The 11,132-nt window shown below is 41.4% G+C and overlaps 2 protein-coding genes across 4 annotated transcripts; one reads left to right on the forward strand and one right to left on the reverse strand.

Moving 5' to 3' along the window:
* Positions 1-1,001: 1,001 nt before the first annotated feature.
* On the reverse strand, positions 1,002-5,517 carry haus3 (HAUS augmin-like complex, subunit 3). 3 transcript variants are annotated; one of them, XM_041030768.1, is made up of 7 exons: positions 5,433-5,477; positions 4,893-4,934; positions 3,266-4,330; positions 2,963-3,172; positions 2,461-2,693; positions 2,063-2,348; positions 1,002-1,650 (listed from the first exon to the last, which is right to left on the reverse strand). In XM_041030768.1, the coding sequence occupies exons 3-7, from the start codon at positions 4,292-4,294 to the stop codon at positions 1,423-1,425; spliced, it is 1,986 nt and encodes a 661-aa protein (XP_040886702.1). In that variant the 5' UTR covers positions 4,295-4,330; positions 4,893-4,934; positions 5,433-5,477; the 3' UTR covers positions 1,002-1,422. The 3 variants fall into 3 exon arrangements, with proteins under 3 accessions (XP_040886702.1, XP_040886701.1, XP_040886703.1); XM_041030767.1 differs by lacking the exon at positions 4,893-4,934 and having other exon boundaries at positions 5,433-5,517; XM_041030769.1 differs by lacking the exon at positions 4,893-4,934 and having other exon boundaries at positions 3,266-4,325; positions 5,433-5,489.
* A 98-nt stretch (positions 5,518-5,615) lies between these two features.
* On the forward strand, positions 5,616-9,740 carry LOC121176677 (prostaglandin reductase 1-like). The gene is made up of 9 exons (XM_041030708.1): positions 5,616-5,700; positions 6,083-6,228; positions 6,436-6,481; positions 6,613-6,672; positions 7,176-7,343; positions 8,053-8,326; positions 8,469-8,574; positions 8,856-8,974; positions 9,123-9,740. Exons 2-9 carry the CDS (start codon positions 6,123-6,125, stop codon positions 9,231-9,233), a joined length of 990 nt encoding a protein of 329 aa, XP_040886642.1. The 5' UTR covers positions 5,616-5,700; positions 6,083-6,122; the 3' UTR covers positions 9,234-9,740.
* The last annotated feature ends 1,392 nt before the right edge of the window (positions 9,741-11,132 follow it).

Genomic DNA, 11,132 nt, shown 5'->3' on the forward strand with positions numbered 1-11,132 from the left:
CTTGACTCATGCTCCTGCTGCACTGGGCCCAAGGCTCCCTCTGCCAGCCATAATACGTTTCCACTACCACATACGCAAAGGGAAAAAGACTTAAATGTTAAAGGAACAACAGAGAAATAAAATATGTAAAGTGTTAAACAACTTATGTGCAATGTCTCACCGAGCAGCAAAATTATAAAAAAAAAAAAAACTACCTGACTCTGACCTGATAATTCTGTTTCCTTGTTTTACACACCATTGTGATTTACAAGGCAAGTGTGTTCCATCACAGATTTTTTTTTTCAAATTACTGAACTCGACAACACCTACAAAAGGCTAAAAATAATACAGTATCCTAGAGCAACACTTGTTACCAATATTTTACAATCATCTCAAATGTGACAGCTGCAATACTGTTTCCTACTGGTTTCAAAAATGCCAATAAAATCTGAAAATATTAATTACAAAAGGGCTAAAGTATCTGTTGGCAAGGAGGAGACGAAAAACAAACAATGACATGAATAACATAAAGGACATGAAGAACGTGAATTAAGCAATTTACAAGAAACTAGTTCACTTGTGGCTTTACACAACTTTTTGGTCATACTATACTGCAACCAGCTTAAGTAAGACTTTCTCTATTTGTTCCCTGACTGACTTTGCCTGTAATGGTTGGAGGAGCTGCTCTGGGCCCGTAGAACTGCCAGAATCTTCTGGGCCGCCTGGGACAGGGGTCCTGAGTGCAACCTGCTGCTACACTGCTCCATCTCCTCCCTATCAGAATGACTGTTTCTCTTTTTCTCTACCTGAGGATGTCTCAGCTGTAAACGGCCTAAACAGGACAAAGGGACAAACAGGAGTGTTAGGTCACTCACACAATGACCTGGTTTAAACTGGCATCTCAAAAAACAAGTGACCAGGATCTTCTGCACAGAAACCTATACCAAGCATATTACTAACATTCCACAAAAATTTATATCTTTATAATAACAAATGAAAAAAAAATCACAAGTAAACTTACATAAAGATAAACATTTTACTTTATTTTTCACGACTTAAAAGAGGAAATTTTAGAACATAAGACAGTGAATTCCAATTTTCTTGTGATTAGTAAATTAGTAAAATTATTTGTTTGAAATAAACACAGTGATGAATCCCAGTCGTTGCACAGACAGCACTGTTCTTATACAACCAAACTTTCTCCCAAATTGAGAGCTGGCCCAAAGATGAGTCAATGAGGACTCAAGGGACTGATCTCCGTCTCCCACACAAACCAGCTGAAGGTTCAGATTTTGAGTAGGTTTCACACTTTGCAGCAGAGCAGGGCTTAATCAGTAAACCTCCTCCACTGAAGGCACACAGTGTACTTCCCAGATCAGCATCTCATCAAGCTTTAATTACAGCTGGGCTATAAAAGCTCCCCATCCATTCCAGTAGGTTCAACTACTGCTGCCCTCTGTTCGCCGCCATTTTGCCCTCCAGATCTTCCACTACTTTCTGCAACAGCCGGGCATCCAAGTGAAAATAGATGTATAATTCTCTCTCCCGCCTGAGGAGGGCATTGCGCTCCAGCTGAGAACGCTTGGCTTTAACCTCCCCCATGATTTCTTGCATTACATGCTGCAAACTCTGCAGCTGAGACTCTGCTTTCACAAGCTTCACCATCAGCTCCTGTAGAGACAAAGGAAGAAGAATGAGAAATGAACTATAAACTATGAAGTATCTGAACACAAACTGTTTAGGCATTCAGTAAGAAAACTGGAATATTCTCAGACAGACTCAGCAGACAAATACAAACATCACTGTACATGATACTAAAGCTTGTGTCATGCAGCAAAGCAGTTTCTCCCGAGATCCATTTATCATTCAGTGCCTTTATACCAAGCACCTGTGTCTACTTAAGTTAAGCACCTGGCACTGTGATTTATGGGGAGTGAAACAACGTATTGTGCCACCAGCTTCCCTCACCAAAAGTGACGAGTAACTTAAAAATCAGCCGACTCACATTAAAGATTGCCTCTGAAATTCACTCTGTATGGCTGACCAAGATGACTGTGCATAAAATAAAAGGAAACAAACCCACCTGTGCATTGGGGCAGAGCAGCTCCTGGTCAGTGATGGCCATTGGACGTACCTGTGGCCCTAAGACCAGCTGCTGAAGCTCTGTGTACATGGCCCTGTGGAGGGCCTCACAGTCACCATAAAGACGAGCAGCTGTGTAGTGCTGTTCACGGCCAGCACCAACCAGAGCATCTCGGGTCACCTGGAGGTTGCCTGCCAGGTCACAAGCAGCCTGGTCCAAAGCTTCATATGTCCGAAAAGGCTCTGATCGGCCATGGTCTGAATTATGGTCGAGGATCTGGAGCAGTCTGAGGAAAGCATTGGATATAATACAGAGTTACACTCCTATTTAAAAAAAAAGCTTAAAATTGTTTCAGGTATAAAACAGGTCTGTAGTACAAACAGTCTGATTCTCCTTACCTGCTGAAGGCTGCATCCTTGCAGCTGATGATAGGGTTAGGCCTGGGATTGATAGCCAGGTCAGGGTGTGCCAGGGACTCGATCCTGAGGGCTGCTGCTTCATCTTCCTTCACCATTCTGTTGTTTACTTCACCCAGTTGCTTCAGACACGTCCTCCACCTCCTCAACTCCATTTCCTGAGCCAGAAGGACCAGATCGAAGGATGCCTTCTGACGGAGTAGGTAGTCACGAACCTAGGTGGAGATTTACACATCTCATTTTACTTTGGTGGTTGATTTTTCTTGATCATTTATCCATCAGAATTAAAATGACTCTTGAACTAAAGGACAAAGCATAAAACATGAAATGTTGGGAAGCAGCAACAGTATTGTTAAAATGTTTTTAAGACACCTGAATTCTCCAACAGTGTGGTGTTTGTTTGTTAAATTGATATAATAATTATTATGGGTTATCACAGAAACTCAGTTATCCCAAGGTGAAATGGGAGACATCACCTACTAACCTGATCCTGTCTGGAGGTGTAGTAGTCCTGCCTGGCCAGTTGCAGAGCCAGGTCTCCCCTCACTACCGGCACATTAAGCAGCCTGGCTGACTCCCTAAGGGCAACAGGTACTGGTCCATGAAGCAGTGCCTCCAGCTCAGCCTCCACAGCTTGCAGCTCCTTTCTGGACATGACTTCACGCACATGCAGGGAGGAGGAGGTGGAAATGCTCTGATGGAGTGAAGTAATGGTTATGAGGGAGAGCAACTCAGATAAACTTACAATAAACAAGGAAATACGCCGTATTGTTTGTGTGTGTTTTACCTTGGTATGAGAGGACTTCTCTGAGAACCAATCCAGTCCAGCCTTGACACTCCTCTCCTCTGCCATGGCCTGTAGCAGTTGGTGTTGGGTCATAATATGAGACCACTGAAGTCTGGCCATCTCTGTCCTCCTACGCTCCACCACTCGCTCCTCCTTCTCTCTTCCCTCGTGCTCTATCTCCTCTTCCTCTCCATCTTCACAAGAACTGAGGTCGAGGACCTGGAAGCGCTCAGAGCAAGAAGTCTCAACAATGTCAGATATGCCTTGGAAGAAATGTTTCTGAGTGAAGGCAGCTAGTGTTTTGGTGTTGAGCTCCTCCTGGTGCAGATAGGGCTCCAAGGACAGCTGAGAGAGGAGGAAAGTGGCCCTTTTGGAGACAGAGGGGTTTGATATGGCCATAGGCTCTCCTGTTTCTTTTTGCTTGGTTTCTGGCCGAGCAGGGAGATATGAAGAAAGTTTACTAGTCTCATCTGTTAGGTTTTGTAACAGAGTGTTGGTGTCAGCATTCTCAGCACCAACAGAAGTGCTGGCCTCCTTTAGCTTACATGCAGCGCTCTCCAGCTCTGCAATGAGTCGTAGGTCAACATCTGCACGTGAGGTGGCCACAACCTGCAACTTGTTATAGCGTCGCTGCTTCAGCTCTTTCTCTCTGCGCAGTGCCTGGAGCTCTGCCTCCAAGTCTTCTATGGCTACATCGCCCTCTGCTGAAAACACAGAGGATGAAGCTGAAGAGGAGGGGCCCAAGATATTTCCACTGCTCCCATCTGAAGGGCCAATGGTTTTTAGGACCTCGCCTAAGGCTGCTTCATCCAGAATTGGTTTGCCAGACTTCCGCAGCTCCTGAAAAGCACGTGCCTCCTCCATGGTGAGAACATTGTTCCCATTGAGGGTCCGACAGACAAAGCGCAAGAAGTGAAGGTTCTCCGGAGCACAGTCAAACAGCCAGTCGAACTCTGAGGCCTTCAGTAATGATGCATCAGGATAACCTAGACGGCCCAGCGCCTCCACAAAGTGGCCACCGTTTAACATGGTGGTTCAGCACCCTGTTTCCCTCTTGTTACTGTGCTAATGAGTCACACAGCAGCACAATGTGGAATATGGAGAATTAGGTGAAAGCAAATACAGAGTAAGAAAAGATATGGCAATGGTATGGCAAAGGAATTATCAGCTCTTTGAAGCTCTATTGACATTTGCACCTTTCTTTGTTTGCTCCAGCTACATTAGTGGTTAAAACACTCTAATGAATGCTGTTAAAACACTGAAACCATTTGCTAACACACAGCATTGTGAGTAAACTGCAAAAGGCACAAAATGGCAGCACACAGTTTAACATCTTAGAGCTGTTGATTCAACACAACAGTCATTTGGGTGACTATAGTTTGTGGTGGTCCTGAACTATACTGCATTGTACTGAGAGGTGCTTCACCTAATTTATATAAATGAGGGAAGACTAAATATTAAAAACACCTTATACACATTAATAACACCACAAACTACAGTTGCCAAAATGGGAATAAAGTTAAAACAAAACTTCTCTAAAACAGTTTCAAAAATCTGAGCATTATAATCTTTATGAAGGAAAGATTTAAAGCAAAATCAAGATTCAGAGACAAAATCCTATCCAAACCTTTCTGCCACAACTGCTCTCTCCCTTAGACATGACACAAAACTAGAAGACAGCATAGAAAACATTATAATAAACCATTTAAGTAAAGGTCTTATGTAGATTATACTTTCTTAATGCACAGCTATTGAGCTAGCTATTTTCATGTACACTTTTTAGGTAAACGTGTTATTAATAGTGGGCAATGGCTGTGATGGATGTTTTGTTAATAACTGCTGAAGCCAATAAGTTTAAGATAACCGACTTTTGGCCAACCAACTATATTACGTTATAAGAAAAGGCCTAACGATATCTATCTAATCTCCTCTCACAACGTCTTTCAGCTCCAATTTAAACTTCGGCTGAGAAAGGGTAAATATTTGTTTCCTATCTGTAGCTAAAGTAAACTGGTGCTAATCACAGCCAGTTACTAGCTGGAAAATATAGCTAGCCTGGTAATAACTACCATGCCTCTGGTCGGTCGTATCGAAAGTAATGAGTTCTGTGTGTTATTTTACTGACAAAAGTCAAAGTGGTTAACAGAACTGTCGCACTACTACTTACTTATTTTACTCGCGAACTCCGTTTAGTTAGCACCCCGTCCTAGCCAGTTAGCTGAACGCGCCAATCATCCAAACTGACCAGACGTAAACACGCAGGGACAACGTAACGTCCTCCGTCATACGTTGGAGCCGTGCTAAACTTTCAGCCAATCAGATTTAACCCTCCATGCTCGTTCTCCCTCCCCGTGCAGTCAATACCCCATCGCAACCTCAGGCTGCGTTCAGAGAGTTTTCATCTTTTGCGATTTCTTTGTGGAGATCCACAACCGGTGAGTCTTATTGATAAAGCTAATCGGGAAATTTGTGGGATAACATGTTTAAATAACTTAGGTTACCCGCAATTTTAGGGGACGCCGCATTATAAACACAAGGAAGAGTTTTAGTCCATAGCATGGAGTCTACATCTCACTTTTCATAACGTTATGCTCTTTGCTTTGTCGAACTAACAACCACTGTTATCTTACTTGTAGTTATTTTTATCATCAGATATCGACAAGTTTATTTTCGTTTTCTCTAAGGGAATCTTTCAAAACAATTGTAAACTTGTTGGACTTCCTCATTTTTATGAGTGTGGGTGTATAATATGTAACTGCTACTTGTGCTCAAGTTAATTATACATGGTCCTTTCTACTAATTTTCATGAATGAAAAGGCACCTTGGTAAGGAGGTTATCATACCCAAATACCCAATCATGGTCCAAGCGAAGTCATGGATCCTGGCCAAGCACTTTGACGGCTTCCCAAAGGACAGTGACTTTGAGCTCAAGGTGGAGGAGCTTCCCGAACCCAAAAATGGGGGTAAGGTGATTTTTACCCGTTGATTGACTCTGCTTACGCTTGCAGAGGTGGTCGTGCTATTTGTCTTCATTTTTGTCTTAAAAATTAAACACCAACCACTTAAAATGAGTCATTGTTTACGTTACTGAGTCACATACAGATGAGGAAAACCTCTGTAGTTTAAGCATCTACTTGAACTCTGTTGTTTTTTCACTCTTTTTGGTTCAGAGGTGCTTTTGGAGGCTGTGTTTCTCAGTGTCGACCCGTACATGAGGTGAGTGGAAAGTAGAATCCTGCATCTGAAAAATGTTTAGAATTATTTTTATGATCACTCTTTAACATTACAAAAAAAATCCATTAAAAATGAATATAAAATCTAATGTAATGCACTGTTTGTCTCACCAGGCCGTTCAGTAGGGTTCGCATGAAAGAAGGCGATGTGATGATAGGCAGTCAAGTGGCCAAGTAAGGAACACTCACACACACACACACACAGTGAAATGTCTTTTATTTGTCATGATGTACTACACATGCCTGATATTTCCTGAAACAGAACAAGATCCACACCTGTTGTTAATTACTGTAGCCTTTGATTCACAGTGACTCAAGAGTGAAAAGGGACATCTGAAATGTTCTTGGCAGAGTGTTCAGACGCTCCATCTGTTTCAGTGGGAATGTTGTTGATAAACATGAAGAGTGAATTACTTGGTGACCAAACTTTCCAAAAATCCTCAAAATAATCAGTTTTGTACCCACTACCCACTTGTTACATTTTTCAGTTACTTTGCAGTTAACCAGTGTGCAAAACTCATCTGCCACGCAGCTTCAAATCATATGGTTGCCCAGGAAACTATAACACAAATGCATACAGCAAAATTTATGACTCCGTGAACTGAATGGGTAACAGGTACAGTTGATTGACAGATGACTTTCTTCTTCTTCTGTTTTCTTGTTATTTTTTTCTGTAGAGTGATCCAAAGTAACAACCCAGCATTTCCCGTGGGAAGCCATGTTGTTGGTCGTTGTGGCTGGAGAACCCACACAGTCTGTGATGGGACAGACCTCGTTCCCATCATGTCTGATTGGCCTCAAGATGTTTCGTTGTCACTGGCTCTGGGTGCCATCGGCATGCCAGGGTAAGAAAGATGGGGAGCTTCCTGTGTGGGTGGAAACTGAATACAGAGGAGTTATAGCGAGCAATACAATTTGTTTTCTAATGGACATTAAGCTGTGACCTTTTCTAGCAGCTGGGTGGTCTTGAAGTTGTCTCTGTTGAATCATGAATCCAGACTGATAACAAATGCACTCAAAACAGTTCTGGTTTATTACTGTCAAAGATGCAATACTGAGTTCATAACAGCTTTAGAAGATACAGGAAGTCAGCTACTAGTGCTAAAAAAACAGTAGAGTACGAAATACTGCTTAGGAACTAAAAGTAGATAATGGGTGAGCTTAGGCTACTCCCATGTGTGAACAATTGTGCAGAGAAGAATACAGTCAGATAACATTGCAAACATGAAAAACACTTTGCCGTTTCCCTGCTAATGTTGGACTTTGGAAAGGGAGAGTGTTAGTGTGTCTGCTCTTTTAAAGACTCTTAGCTGAGGAGAACAGCTGAGTTTTGTCTTCCTTTGAGAAAATAAACAGGTAAGATTCCAGACGTTTTATCCTCCTGGTGAGCTGAAGCCTCCTTCTATAAGCACTTAAAACCTTGTTATGGAAGCAATTACAAAGAGTTTACATTGCAAAGATCACAGAGGCTCCTCTTAGGAACTGAAGGGCAAAAATACCATTGTGCTGCTCAGCTTTTAGAAACTGGATTTTACTCTTTCTCCCTCTCTCCAGACTTACAGCACTGTATGGGATCGAGGAGGTCTTGGGACTCCAGAAAGGTGAAACCCTGTTGGTAAATGCTGCAGCAGGGGCAGTGGGCTCTGTGGTGGGCCAGATTGCCAAGATAAAAGGTTGTAAGGTAGTGGGTTCAGCAGGGTCTGATGCAAAGGTGGCCTTCCTTAAGGAGCTGGGCTTTGACGAGGCCTTCAACTACAAGACTGTTGGCTCCCTGGAGGAGGCACTGAAGCGGGCTTCTCCAGAGGGATATGACTGCTTCTTTGAAAATGTAAGCAATGGTGGTGTAGTTCCAAGCCTGAAAAGTGTTCTTGTGCACTTATTGTTTGGCTATTACACTCTCTCCTATGTTTAAAACCAAATTATTGCTTTGTTCTTCATTGATGCAACTGACACATCTGTCTTGATTTCAGGTGGGAGGTCCTTTTTCAACCGTTGCCTTGCAACAGATGAAGAACTTTGGAAGAATAGCTGTGTGCGGAAGTATTTCTGTGTACAATGACAGCACGCCTCAAACAGGTGTGCACCTCCCTACTTTCAGTTTTTATATCCTTAGTCCTGCTAATTTTAACTTGATGTCTGCTTGTGAAAACCAGTGCAATTAGAGCGGTGCATGAACAAATGATTCCCTCCTTCACAACTTCACATGTATTGACACTTTTGTTCACTAGAGGGCTACAGTGTGTTACTGAAAAGTTCGGGAGATATATGAACAGACTCTGACATTAACAGAATTTGTTTCCTTGGACTACCCCTAAAAGCTTTTTCTTCAAACATCTTTCTCTCTCTCTTTCTCTTAGGCCCGTACCCTCATCTGACCATGATCTTCAAGCAGCTTAAGATGGAGGGCTTCATGCAGAGCAGGTGGCAGCACAAGAACCCCGAAGCCCTCAAGAGACTAATGGGATGGCTGAGGGAGGTTAGTGACTGAAAACAATTTATTAGGACGTCTGATGTAATTGAGAAATTTCTCTTTGTGTCTTCAGTGGAGATTTTATCCAAATTATAAGGATTCCCCATGTTCTGTTGTAATGTTTGTGATTATTTTATTTACTCTGCATCTGCAGGGCAAACTGCAGAGTCGGGAGCACATCACAAAAGGCTTTGAAAACATGCCAGCCGCTTTTATGGGGATGCTCCAAGGAGACAACATCGGCAAGGCTATCATCGCAGCCTGATGTGGAACACAGGCTCAGCAGAGATGGAGCAGTATTACCAATATCTGAAACATTATTACAGAATTCATACATGAAGGACTGAGCAATAGACACATACAGCTAACCATATAATTTCATAGTAGCACATCTATAGTAGTTTGTTTCAGTATTTTTGTAGTCACAATAATAAAACATTATAGATGAAAGCACTCTCAATTTAGTCGTGAAGAAATGTGATTTATCATTTTAGCATTAGTTCATAATTCACTCTTACAGGATTAAATCGGAAACAATTCATCCTCTTAAGGTTCTGAAATTGTAATGATTTGTCTGAGGCAGAACTCTTTTGCTAAGTTTGGTGGATTTTCATTCATTGAAAGGTACTTTTTTTCAACTTTTTTTTATACTAGTAGCACTTACAGATTTTGAGTTTTTACTTCTAATACTGTCATTTATTGTAACATAATAAACCACATCCTTTGTATTTAGTGAGAGCTTTAAATACATAATAAAAATTGTTTGGCTTTTTTTTCCTTATCAGCATCATATCTTTTATTTGGGTGTTGGGCTTCATATCGCAGACTGAGGGTGTCTGTACCACACAGATCTGGTGTTAATTTACACATGTCCTGCATTTAAGGCCTGAGGAGAGAAGAGGGGGAACAGCCCTATTGAAAATGCATGCTCCTTTCAATTCTAAAACGAGTGGAGTCTAGATAATAGAGCAAGCACTGTTAGCCCCCTGCTGCCGAGTGGGGCTTTTTGTTTCATCAGGAAATAGACTGTATTTTTAGATGCTAATCTGAATTTCATAAGGTTGTGTAGAGCCCCAGCTCCATGGTTACAAAGGATGCTATCAGTCTACTATGGCTGGTTTTAGTCCAGGGCGATAGCACAAGGTTTACCTACTTATGTGTACTACTGTGATAGTTTGTGTTTCAATGGGAGTATGATTTATTTTATGCAGTATAAGGCCAGCAGAGGTCAGCCACAGGCAGCAGAGGTAAATCTGATTATTATTATTATTTATGAAGTAGAAAATGAGGAAAACACTGAGCTCTGTTGTACGTTTTCTAACTTTTACATTTATTGCGAAATATATTAAATATATGTTTTATCTTTCTGAGCCTCCAACAGCTGTTTAAATGAAACTATCTGAGGAGTTCAGTGGGGAAATGTCTCTTTGGTGGAACCACCATGCATAAATGTACTTCACCAATAAAGTTAGGCTTATGTCCCAAAGTGGTAAAGATGCACTATTAAAACGCAATCTGAGAAATCTAATAAGTGCAAATTTGGAGGAAAAAAACTGCAATTTTGTTTCTAGCGAATCTAAGGATTAGATTCACTTTTATTAATTTACAGCCAACATAAAGTTCACATCTCAGCATCTTGGAAACGGACAAATTACAAATTATTTGTTATTTGGAAACAGTCAAACCAAGGCGGGAAAACCTTTGTAGACACGACGTAATGGCACAGGCACCGTGTTGCAGTCACGTATTGATCTGAAACTGAGCTGCGCCGAGTCGGTCGTTTACGGTAAACCAAGAATTTGTCAAGTCATTGTGACTTGAAGTACTGTTAAACCTCTTTCAGTGTAGATACCAATCTGTAGGAGATCAATAATGACACATTACTGCATTATTGAATATAATGACATATTTTTTTATACCGATTACTATCATACTAGAGGTAATTGGTAATAGAAATAATTATAATCAGCAATCGCCAAAATATTTATTGGCCAGATTTATCTATATGCGTCATGAGTCATCCAAACAAAACAAAATTTTACATTACTAACATTTGTGCACATCTAAACTGATGGATTGGATTAAAAATGGCACGGAACCTTTTGGGTGGAAAGTTACGAAAATGAAAAGTATTACATCACTGATACCTTTCAAAATAAACGTC

This window comes from Toxotes jaculatrix, chromosome 23, assembly GCF_017976425.1.
Source record: "Toxotes jaculatrix isolate fToxJac2 chromosome 23, fToxJac2.pri, whole genome shotgun sequence".
NCBI classification, from domain to species: Eukaryota; Metazoa; Chordata; class Actinopteri; family Toxotidae; genus Toxotes; species Toxotes jaculatrix.

What these genes read in the sequence shown, in the direction of transcription:
- haus3 (XM_041030767.1), bottom strand. Translation starts at nt 4,294, where the DNA reads ATGTTAAACGGTGGCCACTTTGTGGAGGCGCTGGGCCGTCTAGGTTAT. An exon ending in AGAAGTCCTCTCATACCAAG is followed by an intron (nt 3,173 to 3,265) that starts GTAAAACACACA and finishes TCACTCCATCAG; the next exon opens with AGCATTTCCACCTCCTCCTC. An exon ending in AAGGATGCAGCCTTCAGCAG is followed by an intron (nt 2,349 to 2,460) that starts GTAAGGAGAATC and finishes TGCTTTCCTCAG; the next exon opens with ACTGCTCCAGATCCTCGACC.
- LOC121176677 (XM_041030708.1), top strand. Translation starts at nt 6,123, where the DNA reads ATGGTCCAAGCGAAGTCATGGATCCTGGCCAAGCACTTTGACGGCTTC. An exon ending in AGTGTCGACCCGTACATGAG is followed by an intron (nt 6,482 to 6,612) that starts GTGAGTGGAAAG and finishes TTGTCTCACCAG; the next exon opens with GCCGTTCAGTAGGGTTCGCA. An exon ending in TGACAGCACGCCTCAAACAG is followed by an intron (nt 8,575 to 8,855) that starts GTGTGCACCTCC and finishes TCTTTCTCTTAG; the next exon opens with GCCCGTACCCTCATCTGACC.